We start from the raw sequence: 13567 nt of genomic DNA, 5'->3' as shown, positions 1-13567 counted from the left end.
TGACTAAGTGATTGCTGAATTAACCAAGTTAGTTGCCTGATGTTGGTGATCATGGTCGGCAACACTAGTATTACAGATGGGCCACAGTCATCTTGGCTAGTTTGCTGCGCCTAGTAAGGAGGCCAATCCCGGGATCGGGATCCCGGGATTTGGGCCCAAAAATGCCGGGATTTCAATCCCGGGATTGGAGCATCCAATCCCGGGATTCACGGGATTGCACTGCGCATGTGCGGGAGGGAGTGTGTGTAAGTAATACTACTTACACTTAGGCGGGCGGCAGCCATAGACGAACGCTGAACGCGGCGACACTTCAAATGTGGCGCCGGCCGCCAGCCAATCAGAGCTGGTGGACCGGCAGCCAATCAGGGAAGCTGCCGCGGCAGCCAATCAGGAGCGACTGCTGCGGCCGCTTCCCTGATTGGCTGCTGGTCCGCCTGCTCTGGTTGGCTGGCGGCCGGCGCTTCATTTGAAATGCTGCCGCGTTCAGTGTGTCCATGGCTGGCGCCCACCTAATAGTAAGTGTTATTACTTAAGTTACACCCAGCCTCCCTCCCCGCTACCTACTGTACACCCTCCCGCCCAGCTACCTACACCCTCCCGCCCAGCTACCTACAACCTCCGCACCGCTAACTACACCCTCCCGCCCAGCTACCTACACCCTCCGCACCGCTACCTACACCCTCCCGCCCAGCTACCTACACCCTCCTGCACTGCTACCTACACCCTCCCTCCCTTCCCCGCCGCTACCTACACCCTCCCGCACCGCTACCTACCCTCCAGTGCTGCTCCCTACACCCTTCTTTACTGATCCCTACTGCAATCCCGGGAATCGCGGGATTGATCGTTTTTCAATCCCGAATCCCGGGATTGAAAAAACGGCCCGGGATTGGCCTCCCTAGCACCTAGGCACAACATGGTTTATTAACATAAACCCTTCATCTGCCCAGTCTCTGTTAATCCTATTAAAGGTCAAGATAAACATGGACCCATCTGTATGTTTACTAGATTATCTGGAGTTTGGACTACTCCAAATGCCAGTAACACCCGTCCCGCAGCGCACCACACAGAGCACAGATCCACCAAACCAACAATAGCTAACCGCCTGTGGCTGATGCACTTCCTTCATTGCTGCTGCATTTATTATGTGATTTCTGGTTGTTTGTATTTGTGCACAGAAGGGAGTTATACCTGCATTCCAGTGATAAACCTAATAGCCAATTTCACTATCAAAACAAATGTTTAAAAATGTGGGTGTAAGTGCATAGGATACATGTATGATATAAATGTTTATTTATCCATGCAACTGTGGATTCTCTGTGAACGCATTTGACATCTGTGTTTTTAATGCACGTGTTCAAACTCACAGTATTAGCTTTATGCTCTCATTTTTTTACATTATTAGCCACACAAAATAGGTGCAATCATCCACTTTTATTGTTATTTATATAACTTTAATATACTGTATGTTGCAGTATAGGAACCATATAACCAGGTACAAAATGAGATATGACCTACTAATTTCTAATTTCTTTACTAGACTTGTCGAGGTCCATCCTGATCCAGGGTCATTGGAAAGTGTTGAGACACTGCCCTCTACTGGTGGATACTACATACATGTTCTGCTTTTTCTTCAGCAACTTCTTGTTTGTTGTTGTTAAAGTGCTTGTGACATAGAAAAAAAGGCTAAAACCTGCATCATAAAGTGCAGAAATTTATATAAGCGGGAATTAAAATGGGCAGTATCAACCCAACAAACAGGGCCGGATTAAGGCATGTGGGGGGCCCCCGTGTATAAAATTACCCCAAGCCCTGTCCACAACACCCCCTTTACTCCTCTCCCCCTCATATGGCCACAGTGCAAACCCAACGCCCCCCCCCCCCCCCCCCCCCCCAAACACACACACACACAAAAACACACTCTCCATGCTATCCCTTACCTCCCGTGCTTTGCGACCCGTCACCTGGGACAACGCCTGCTGCTGCTCAGGCAGCATACAGAGCAGCGCAGAGCAGCTCCTAGGTCCCTTCATCAGTGATATGTCATGTGCTGCTGATGAGGGGACTCGGGAGCCACTCTGCTGTGCGCTGTATGCTGCCTGAGCAGTGGCAGGCGTTGTCCCAGGTGACGGGTCGCAAAGCACGGGAGGTAAGGGGTGGCACGGAGAGGGGGGCTGCACTGTATTACCCTGTTGTGTGGGGGCCCCGGGACAACCTGCCTCTGACACCCCTCCCATAATTCAGCTCTGCCAACAGAAATGTACCTCACTAGATTTTAGCTAGTGAGACTTCCAGTAGACGGAACTAAGGCCCAGATTTATCAAGCCTTGGAGAGTGATAAATAGCACGGTGATAAAGTACCAACCAATCAGCTCCTAACTTGTCATGTCACTGGCTGTGTTTGACTAATGACAGTTAGGAGCTGATTGGTTGGTACTTTATCACCGTGCAATTTGTCAATCTTCAAGGCTTGATAAATCTGGGCCTAAATATTAGAGAGCATATCTGGTGCTCTTATCAGAGGGGAAACTACCTCCATACAAGGGTTGGATCCCAAAATGCAGGTGCAATATGTGCACATTAAAAAGCTGCAGTTTGGTGTATATGCAAAACTGCAACTGTGGCAAGATAGGTTATCACCAGTAGCACACGCATCTGGTTTATGCCAGGCATAGGTTACATACACTTACAGTATGCTATGTTTTCAGCTATTTGTTGTTTGCAGAGCAAGCACTCACTGGGCCTAATTCAGACCTGATCGCTGCTGTGCGTTTTCACACAGCTGGTGATCAGGTCTGAAGTGTGCAGGCGCCGGTGCATGGCAGAGATGCAATCGGCAATCTCCCTGATTGACAGGCAGAGGCATTCGCTGGGTGGGAGGGGGCGGGCCTGTGCCGTTGGGCCGCCATTTTAGGGGCACGGTCCGGGCCACGCAGACGTGCCTGGACCCCGCGGGGGGCGGGCGCAGCGGCTGCATGACGTCACACGCAGCCGCTGCGACCTGGAGAGTGACGGGTAGCTCCCTGGTAGCGCGCAGGAGCTGCGCTGGTAGGGAGCTACTCTTCAGGAACAAAAGCATTGCTGCTGTGCGATGCTTTTGTACCTGTGCGGCGGGGGGAGGGCCAGATGTGCCGGGCGTCCCCCCGTATGTCAGGGTGGCTGATCGTAGCCATACAAAATTTTGCACGGCTACAATCAGGTCTGAATTAGCCCCACTATTCGGTATCCTAATATGCATTCACTAGAAGGCCCACATTTCAGGACATGCAATGTCACATAAGATATGCCACACTAACTCACTTCGTGCTCACTGCACAGCGCCACCAGAAGAGGACATAGAAAAAAAGGATGTCTCCCTTTGCTGTAATGAGCACTACCTCTTCAGCCAGTTGTGAGAGAATAACTACAGGGTCATATACATTTAGGATAGAGAAATGTTAGAAATAAGCTCCTACACTATGTATGCTAAAATCATGTGAAAGAATGTACCTTTGACATTGAGTCCAAATACTTGAAATTTTGGTTTTATATGTTTTATATATGTATGGAGACACTGTGCATGAACCATAAGGACAGTGTAATGGTTAGCATTACTGTCTCACAGTACTGATGTCATGGGTTCGATTCCCACCTTGGCGCTGTGTGGAGTTTGTATATTCTCCCCATGTTTGCATGGATTTCATCCCACAATCCAAAAATATACTGGTAGGTTAATTGGCAACCAACAAAAATTAACCCTAGTGTGAATGTGTGCACGTGTGCATGTGGTAGGGAATATAGGGACAGATGTATTAACCTGGAGAAGGGATAAAGAAGTGATAAAGCAGTGATATTGTGCAAGGTGATAACTGAGAATGCTGATTTATATACAGGAATGAAAGCTATACCTTAAACACACTTTAAATACACTTTACCATGGAGCCGCTGCGGCCGCTGTACTTAATACACACTCTACGTACTCTTTACGCTGTTAGCGTAAAGAGTCCCGTACTGTGTACGGACTTTGCGCACAAACGCCGCGCTGACGGTACAAAGTACACACAGCGTGTACACACCCAGAGATACACCGCAAACCCTTAACAGCTATGCAATGCGATAATAATACACTTTAAACCTTAGCAGGGAAAGGAAGACACGACACCAGATTGTAATTAAACTGCTGGGTTCCGACACCACAGCATATTATTACTGAAAGGGGGTTACAATATATACAATACAATACAATAGAATAATGGCTACAGTCAATGGTACATACGTGATTGGATTCGCCGCGCTACCCAGTCTGGTCCTCAGTCATCTGATAGATAACTTTGTGAGTCTTGTGTCTACCCAGGCCTGCAGCAGGCTCTCTTTATACAATTCTTCCAAAACCTAACACAATGGATACTGTAATCTCTTTGTCCATTGGACACAGGGTTGGTCATTTACAGTACAGGAGAGGTCATAGGTCGGTTTGAATAGGTGGGCGATGTCTGTTCCAACTGCTCTTGTGGGTGGTCTCCTCTGGATTCCCGCCGCATACATAATGTACAGTAAATACAGTTTATATCTATATTCTGCTCCTGCACATAACTATTCGCAGGACATGCGATCTTCTTCAAACCAACACCGGAATATTACCCTTACAATACCCTACGGCTGGATACCAAACACCACCTTATAACCTTGTTCTGTCCCCTCCTATCCTGTAAAGGTGAATCCCTTTGTTCTGTTACCATTTAAACTGCTGTAACTTACTGATGTGGTGCAGGGAGGCTATGTGTACATTGTGCACTATTTGGATTAAATATGTAATGTGTTTTGATAGCTTTCCGTGTGTTCACAAACTCTACCGTAAATACCCATACCACGCGCTAATGCGCAGGACCGCGGGAGCGACCATACGCAAATTGCGGATATGTGCACGCACGGCAGAACAAGTACACGCGCGGAGGCCATCTGTGTGTAGTTTGTACTTGATGTGTGTACTGCAATATTTTTCGACTTTGACATAACGCACCAGCGAATCATTACAGATTTAAAAAATGACAGTTAAGGGGACCACTCACGGAGCGATAATCTAAGCAATCTGACTAGATTGCTTAGATTTTAAGCATGATCGCTCTGTGTGTACTCCCTACAGCGATAGCGATGCGCAGCCCCGCGCATCGCTATCGCTGGTGCTAGATTGGCCTGCCATGCAGGTCAATCTAGCAGGTCGCTCATTTCACTCGCTGGGTGAACTGAGCGGCACCCCCGTCTCCCCCTGCACGCTCAGCACACATCGCACTGTGCTGAGCGGTGGGAGAGATGCGTGTTCGCTCAGCACACATCTCTCCCACATCAGCCTGTGAATACAGCCCTTTAGGAGCTGACTGGCTGGTGTGTTATCACCTTGCACTTATCAACGCTTTATCACTTCTTTATCCCTTCTCCAGACTTAATACATCTGCCCCATAGGTTGTAAGCTCCACTGGGGCAGGGACTGATGTGAATGGCCAAATACTGGGGCAGATGTATTAACCTGGAGAAGGCATAAGGAAGTGATAAACCAGTGATATGTGCAAGGTGATAAACGCACCAGCCAATCAGCTCCAATATGTAAATTAACAATTAGAAGCTGATTGGCTGGTGTGTTTATCACCTTGCACATATCACTGGTTTATCACTTCCTTATGCCATCTCCAGGCTTAATACATCTGCCCCATTCTCTGTAAAGCGCTGCGGAATATGTGTGCGCTATATAAATAACTGGTAGTAAATAAATAAGGTCTTTACATACAATCATTGTGGGATACAGGGTCTCCAAGCATTATTATTATTATTATTATTATCCTTTATTTATATGGCGCCACAAGGGTTCCGCAGCGCCCAATTACAGAATACATAAACAAAAAATCAAACAGGAAAACAGTAACTTACAGTTGATGACAGTATAGGACAAGTACAGGGTAAATAAACATAGTTACATCAGCAGATGACACTGGAATAAGTATCAGGTGGCAGAAGACTGCTGGATGTGGTGCAGTTGAAGATTATTAAATTAAGAGAGAATAAGCACATGAGGGAAGAGGGCCCTGCTCGTGAGAGCTTACATTCTAAAGGGGAGGGGTAGACAGACAGGGGTGACACAGATGGGGTACATAGAGAGTGTAGGACAGAGGGTTAGGATGAGATTTGGCTGGGTTTGGTGAAGAAGTGGGTCTTGAGAGATCGTTTGAAGTTTTGTAGAGAGGTGGAGAGTCTTAGGGGGAGAGGTAGGGAATTCCAAAGAAGTGGTGCAGCACGTGAAAAATCTTGGAGGTAGGAGTGGGAGGAAGTAATCCGTAGGCAGGAGAGTCGGCGTGCATTAGCAGAGCGAAGAGGACGGGTGGGAGTGTAAAGCGAGATAAGATCAGTGATGTAGATGGGAGAGGAGTGGGTGAGGGCTTTGTAAGCGAGTGTGAGAAGTTTGAAATGGATTCTGAAAGGGAAGGGAAGCCAGTGAAGGTCTAGTAAGAGAGGAGAGGTGGACGTAGTGCGTTTGGTGAGGAAGATGAGCCGGGCAGCAGCATTGAGGATAGATTGGAGTGGAGAGAGGTATTTGTCAGGAATGCCAGTCAGGAGCAGATTACAGTAGTCCAGTCTTGAGATGACCAGTGAGTGGATAAGAGTCTTAGTAGCATCCTGGGTCAGAAAGGGTCTGATCCTGGAAATATTTTTTAGATGAAAACGGCAGGTTTGTGAGAGGTGCTGAATGTGTGGTTTGAAGGAGAGGGAGGAGTCAAGGATTACTCCAAGACAGCGCACTTGTGGGCTAGAGGAGATAGTAGTGCCATCAATAGATAGTGAGATTGTAGGAGGTGAGGTAATGCGGGAGGGAGGAAAGATGATCAGCTCTGTCTTAGACATGTTAAGTCTAAGAAAGCGCTGGGACATCCAGGAAGAGGTAGCAGAGAGACAGCTGGAGATGCGAGTGAGGAGAGCAGGGGAGAGGACTGGAGAGGAAAGATAGATTTGGGTGTCATCAGCATAGAGATGATATTGGAAACCAAAAGAACTAATGAGCTTACCTAGTGAGGACGTATAGAGAGAGAAGAGAAGAGGACCAAGGACAGAACCTTGGGGTACACCTACAGTTAGTGGAAGTGAGGGGGAGGTGGAGTCATGAGAAGAGACAGAGAATGAACGGTCAGAGAGGTAGGAAGACAGCCAAGAGAGGGCAGTGTCACGCAGACCAATGGAGTGAAGAATTTGCAGTAGGAGAGGATGGTCCACAGTGTCAAAAGCAGCAGAGAGATCAAGTAGAATAAGTATAGAGTAGTGTCCCTTAGATTTAGCAGCATGGAGGTCATTGCATACTTTTGTAAGGGCAGTTTCAGTGGAGTGTAGAGGACGGAAGCCAGACTGGAATGGGTCAAGCAGTGAGTGTGAGGATAGAAAGGAAGTAAGGCGGTTGTAGACAATACGCTCAAGGAGTTTGGAGGCAAAAGGGAGGAGAGAGATGGGTCGGTAGTTGGAGAGAATGTTTGGATCAAGTGTAGGTTTTTTAAGAATAGGAGAGATGAGTGCATGCTTGAAGGCAGAGGGGACAGTGCCTGATGAGAGGGACAGATTGAGAAGGTGGGAAAGATGGGAACAAGCAGAAGGAGAGAGGTAGCGGAGGAGGCGGGAGGGGATAGGGTCAAGTGGGGAGGTGGTGAGGGGACAGGAACGAATGAGGGCCATGACTTCCTCTCCAGATGCATGGGAGAAAGATGTCAGAGTAGGTGCGAGGGATGGGGAGGGATGGTGAGGGATGGGAGAAAGCTGGTTACTGGTGGTCTGGTGTGATGTGATGTCCTGACGTATGGAGTCAATTTTGGATGTGAAGTAAGTGGCAAAGTCAAGAGCAGAGAGTGAGGAAGGGAGACGAGGTGGAGGTGGGCAGAGGAGTGAGTTGAGAGTGGCAAAGAGGCGCCGGGGGTTGGAAGACTGGGAGGAGATGAGGTTCTTGAAGTATGACTGTTTTGCAAGAGAAAGGGCAGCACTGAAGGATGAGAGCATAAGTTTGAAATGAAGGAAGTCTGCCTTAGAGCGTGATTTCCTCCAGTGTCGCTCAGCAGTACGTGAGCATTTTTGCAGATATCTGGTGCATTTGGTGTGCCAGGGTTGAGGTGTTAATTTGCGAGGGTGAATAGTGGTTGGTGGAGCAACAGAGTCAAGAGCAGAAGTAAGGGATGCATTGTATGTGGAAGTGGCTTGTTCAGGGCATGAGAGAGAGAGAATAGGAGAGAGAAGCGATTCAAAGAGGGAGGAAAGGAATGTGGTGTCAATAGCTTCAATGTTACGCTTAGTGATGGTAGCCTTGGGAGGTAGAGATGGGGAAGTCGAGAGTGATAGGTTAAAGGAGAGCAGGTGGTGGTCAGAGAGGGGAAATGGGGAGTTGGAAAAAACAGAAATATTACAGCGGTGAGTGAAGACCAGATCCAGTGAGCTCCCATTCACATGGGAGGGTGAGGAGGTCCACTGGGAGAGACCAAGTGAAGAGGTGAGGTTAAGGAGTTTAGAGGCAGGGGATTGTGTGGGGATGTCAATAGGGATGTTGAAATCGCCTAGGATAATGGAGGGAATGTCAGAAGAGAGGAAGTGAGGAAGCCAGGAAGCAAAGTTGTCGATGAATTTGGAAGCAGTACCAGGAGGCCGGTAAATGACAGCTACTCTAAGATGGACTGGTTGGAAGAGGCGTATGGCATGGACCTCAAATGTAGAGAATGTAAGGGATGGTTCTGGTGGTATGAGTTGGTAGGAGTAACTAGAAGGTAAAAGGACCCCAACACCACCCCCATGGCGACCCCCAGGTCGGGGTGTGTGTGTGAATGTGAGGCCCCCAGCGGAAAGAGCAGCAGGAGAAGTAGTGTCAGAGGGCGTAATCCAAGTTTCAGTAATGGCTAGTAGGTGTAGGGAGTTGGAAATGAAAAGGTCATGAGTGGGGACCAGTTTGTTACAAACAGATCTGGCATTCCAGAGGGCACAGAATAGGGGGTATGAGTTTGTGGGAGAGATGTGAATGAGATTATCAGGGTTGCTGTAGCGATGAAATGAGATTAACTTCGAGGGCAGGGATGATGAGAGTGTAGTGATGGTACGGGTGCCTGAGCTAGGAGGGGAAACTGCAGGAGGTGGGCAGGGAGGGAGGTCAGTGTGATGTGGATGGGGGTGTGGGGAGGTGACAGGGAATGGAGAAAGGGAGCAGCGCTGAGTTGTTGGGTAGCAGGACCATGGGGCAGAGGTAAATGAAAGTGGGGTAACAGGAAAGGAGGGGGAAGGAAACAGAGGGAAGGAGGGGAGACAGAGGAGGAGGTGTAGGAGACTAGGGGGGAAGGATAAAGATACATTATTAGGTAGACACTGAGTGATGTGGGGAGTATAAGAAAGCCTTGACATAGTGATAAGCAGATAACTAGGTTGAGGGAAACTGGAAGTAGGAGAGGAGACTGTAAGGGAATCAGAGCAGAAGAATGGCAGAAATGCAGGTGAGAAAAGCAGTGTAGTCTCAATGGGTGTAGATATTGTATGAAATGAGTCAAAAGCGTAGATAAAGTGGGTGTAGAAATGTATATGGGCTGTAAGAAATGAAAGGATTGTGAGAGGGTTAAGAAGCAATGATAATTCTGTTAGATTTTTTAAGTGTTTGTAGATGAGAAGATGAACTCACAATTGTCCCAAAGAAGATATTTGTGATCCTGAAACCAGATCTTACACTTTTCTGCGCATGGGTTGCATAGTGGTCACAGAGTGAAAGTTGGAGGGTGGTAAATTTGCATATGCAGTTGATATTGATAAGTAGTTCATCTGTTGTTGTTTGAGGTTGTTTGCAGTTGTGCGTCCAGTTGAAGTCCAGGCTAAGTCCAGGCTTTGATATTAAAATTATATATCTGCTCCCTTTGAGCCTCCTCCCTTAGAGTCCTACACCCTGGATCAATCAGCCTGGCTTAATCAGCCAGCTATACTCTAATAAGAACTAACATTAACATGTGTAAGGTATAGGTTCACTGATTAAAACCCCACCCATTGCCCAACACCCACTGGTGGCAATAAAGCTAAAACAAACAACTAATGATAGGGGAGGAGGACATCCCAAATTCCCCAAATATCTAACAATTAAACAGGCAAAATTCTGCACAAAACAATAACTTTTGATTACCTAGGCAAACAGACACTGTATAGTATCCTAGATCACTGCAAAACTGCTGGGAGTTGTAGTAATTATTTTGATTACCTAGGCAAACAGACACTGTATAGTATCCTAGATCACTGCAAAACTGCTGGGAGTTGTAGTAATTATTTTGATTACCTAGGCAAACAGACACTGTATAGTATCCTAGATCACTGCAAAACTGCTGGGAGTTGTAGTAATTATTTTGATTACCTAGGCAAACAGACACTGTATAGTATCCTAGATCACTGCAAAACTGCTGGGAGTTGTAGTAATTATTTTGATTACCTAGGCAAACAGACACTGTATAGTATCCTAGATCACTGCAAAACTGCTGGGAGTTGTAGTAATTATTTTGATTACCTAGGCAAACAGACACTGTATAGTATCCTAGATCACTGCAAAACTGCTGGGAGTTGTAGTAATTATTTTGATTACCTAGGCAAACAGACACTGTATAGTATCCTAGATCACTGCAAAACTGCTGGGAGTTGTAGTAATTATTTTGATTACCTAGGCAAACAGACACTGTATAGTATCCTAGATCACTGCAAAACTGCTGGGAGTTGTAGTAATTATTTTGATTACCTAGGCAAACAGACACTGTATAGTATCCTAGATCACTGCAAAACTGCTGGGAGTTGTAGTAATTATTTTGATTACCTAGGCAAACAGACACTGTATAGTATCCTAGATCACTGCAAAACTGCTGGGAGTTGTAGTAATTATTTTGATTACCTGTAGGTGAGAGAATAAGATGTTAGGAGATCACAGTCCTTTGCCTACTGTATTTAGTCCAGGCTAAGTCCAGGCTTTGATATTAAAATTATATATCTGCTCCCTTTGAGCCTCCTCCCTTAGAGTCCTACACCCTGGATCAATCAGCCTGGCTTAATCAGCCAGCTATACTCTAATAAGAACATTGACTTCTCTACAGGAAGTAGGGTAATGTATGTCTTTCCTATCGCCAGGGCTGCCGTGATTTTGGGCTCGCAGGGCTCTGGGGGGTGGGGGTTATTGGCTGGGAGCATCACCACTGAAGAGGGTCCTTGTTATACAACTTTGCAGCAATGCAAGCACCAGAGTACCTGATCGCGATATGGCGCAGGGTGTGCGTGTGTGTGTTTGGGGACGTGTTTGTGGTAATGCCTCCCATGCACTCTCGGGCCCAGGTCATTTGTGCTCACAGACCCCGACCCCCTCTTGGTGCCCTAGCCTACTAGTGAGTTATGTAGAAGTGGAATAAACATGAAAGTGCTCCCTAAGACTTGTGTTAATTGGTAACTTATCCAAGAGTACAATTATTATTATTATTATTATCCTTTATTTATATGGCACCACAAGGGATCTGCAGCGCCCAATTACATTCTACATAAACAAAATAACCAAAACAGGAAAATAGTGACCTACAGTTGAATACAATATAGGACAAGTACAGGGTAACTAAGCATAGCTACATCAGCAGACACTGACATAAGTATCAGGGTGGCAGAAAACTGTGGGGTTTAACTTGAACTATGGAGAAGAAAAGATAAGTGACATTGTAGTAACCTGCTAGCTGGATTAAAATGCTCTAAGTCGAGAGAGTTCAAAATGTAGAGCTAAATAAAGTGTATTTTTAAAGTTAATATGTGCCCACTGGAATCAGAGATTGTGGAAGACTAAAGTAGCGCAAAGTTCAACCACAGAGCAGCGTTAATGGCTCATTGGTGTTGAAGTGAGACCACTGACAGCTAATATGGAGTGATTAGTCCCTATAGGTAAAATACACAGAACTACAATGATTACTGTGCTTGGTGTTATTGCGCAGGTCCTAACCAGACCTAAATTACTTGCCTCTATTCTATAGTGTTCTTCATTTTATGCACATTTTTTGCATTTTAGTATTATAGCGCCAGGAATTGTAGTGGTGATCCACTGCATGATTTTTTCTTGTCCTATAGGTAAAATATCTAAAATCCAGATTATGTTACTCATCCAGTGATTAAGGTTGAGGGGATTGTGGTGGTGGTTTGGAGATGGGATTGGTGTCTATGTGGTGGAACAGGATGACATACAGATGTGGACAGATGTTGGGTTTCAGAAGTGGGTAATCAAGGTCTGTTTTATAGCATCTTAGGAATGGAGGACAAGACTAATGATTAGACATATCTACTAATTTAATACAACTGTACATACATGAGAGGTTTGATGAATGCAGCTTTAGTTTAGTTCATATTGGCCAACTAAAGAGATCTCCAGTATTTTCCTGTTTTACACTGAAGTCTAATGGGGAAATGTAATGAGCAACGATTTGTTAAAATCTCCTCTTTAAATCCCACAGCAAAAATCACCAGTATCAGTGATTTAAACAAATTGCTGCTCATTACATTTGCAAAAATGGAAATATTACGTGATCTTTATGATCTGTGGTATATGATGTGTGGTAATAACATAGAGTTGTCTGGTGCACAATGACATATCACAGATTTTGGGCAGGGACAGAAGTTAGACATGCAGAAATTGCAATTCACCCCACACATTGCTCACCAAAGTCCTATGTTTTATTTAACCAGAGCACCGAGTACAGGATACATCTACAATTGGTTCAAGTCACCGTTCTTTTCTAGATATTAAGGCTGGATTTAATGCAATAAGCGAGAGAACTGTGAGTGCTCTCCTGACAGCGAGAGGTGAGTCTAGAAGAGAAACCCCATTAAATCAGAGACACAAAGTATAATAAGGCATTGATGTACCAACTTGCTCTTTCTAGGTTCCCGAACCCGTGCATCGGTACCACTCACTTCCTGCGAGCACAGTTCTCCACCATCATCCCTTAGCCTTGCACTTACATCATGGCCAAGTCCTCGGAGGCTGCGTTCACCTGGAGGGGTTTCTCTTCCAGACAAAATAAGCGAAGAGGGAGGTGAAACAGGTAAGAAACGCTTTAGACAACGTTGTGTACCTCACAGTGCCTGTGTTCCGAGTTCCACATACATGCTTGTTGACATTCTGATTGTAAGCAAGACATACTGTATGCATCCTCTTTTCATCATTACTACTTCTATTCATGGGTAAATCTATAATGGGTGCAGAGTATGCGGGCCACCGGGACCGGGGGGTCCACACTGAACCCCCTACACTAAGTCTATACTTTCCCCTCCACCGAGTGCCATACAAATCACTGCGAAAATGCTGCAGACACCATTTTCCTGGAGATCTGTGCATGCACTGTACCGAAAGCACTGGGAAAATGGCACTGGTGTCATTTTTACTGAGATTAGCACATGTGCAGCGGACACTGGCACAGTACTAGAGTCTACTAGGAGCATGCGCCAGTGAGAGGTGGGGGAGGATTCCATGGGGACTGCACATAGACACCGCTCCTGCTTCTACAGGTTGAGTATCCCTTATCCAAAATGCTTGGAACCAGAG

General features: G+C 46.2%; 1 protein-coding gene across 5 annotated transcripts in view; it reads left to right on the top strand.

Annotated features, from left to right (window-relative positions):
- ARHGEF40 (Rho guanine nucleotide exchange factor 40) overlaps positions 1-13567 on the top strand; it is a 181579-nt gene that overhangs the window by 151986 nt on the left and 16026 nt on the right. For all 5 annotated transcript variants that reach the window (XR_010171337.1, XM_063913439.1, XM_063913437.1 and 2 more), the window contains 2 exons: positions 12709-12825; positions 12906-13067. Coding sequence is in view for 4 of the 5 variants with exons in the window: in XM_063913439.1 (XP_063769509.1) it covers positions 12709-12825; positions 12906-13067 (279 nt within the window). In the remaining variant the exon portion in view is untranslated. The remainder of the gene's footprint in view (positions 1-12708; positions 12826-12905; positions 13068-13567) is intronic.

Source organism: Pseudophryne corroboree, chromosome 1 (genome assembly GCF_028390025.1).
Source record: "Pseudophryne corroboree isolate aPseCor3 chromosome 1, aPseCor3.hap2, whole genome shotgun sequence".
Taxonomy (NCBI): domain Eukaryota; kingdom Metazoa; phylum Chordata; class Amphibia; order Anura; family Myobatrachidae; genus Pseudophryne; species Pseudophryne corroboree.
The sequence above is the reverse complement of the archived record's forward strand: the minus strand, read 5'-3'. Positions and strand labels throughout refer to the sequence as shown.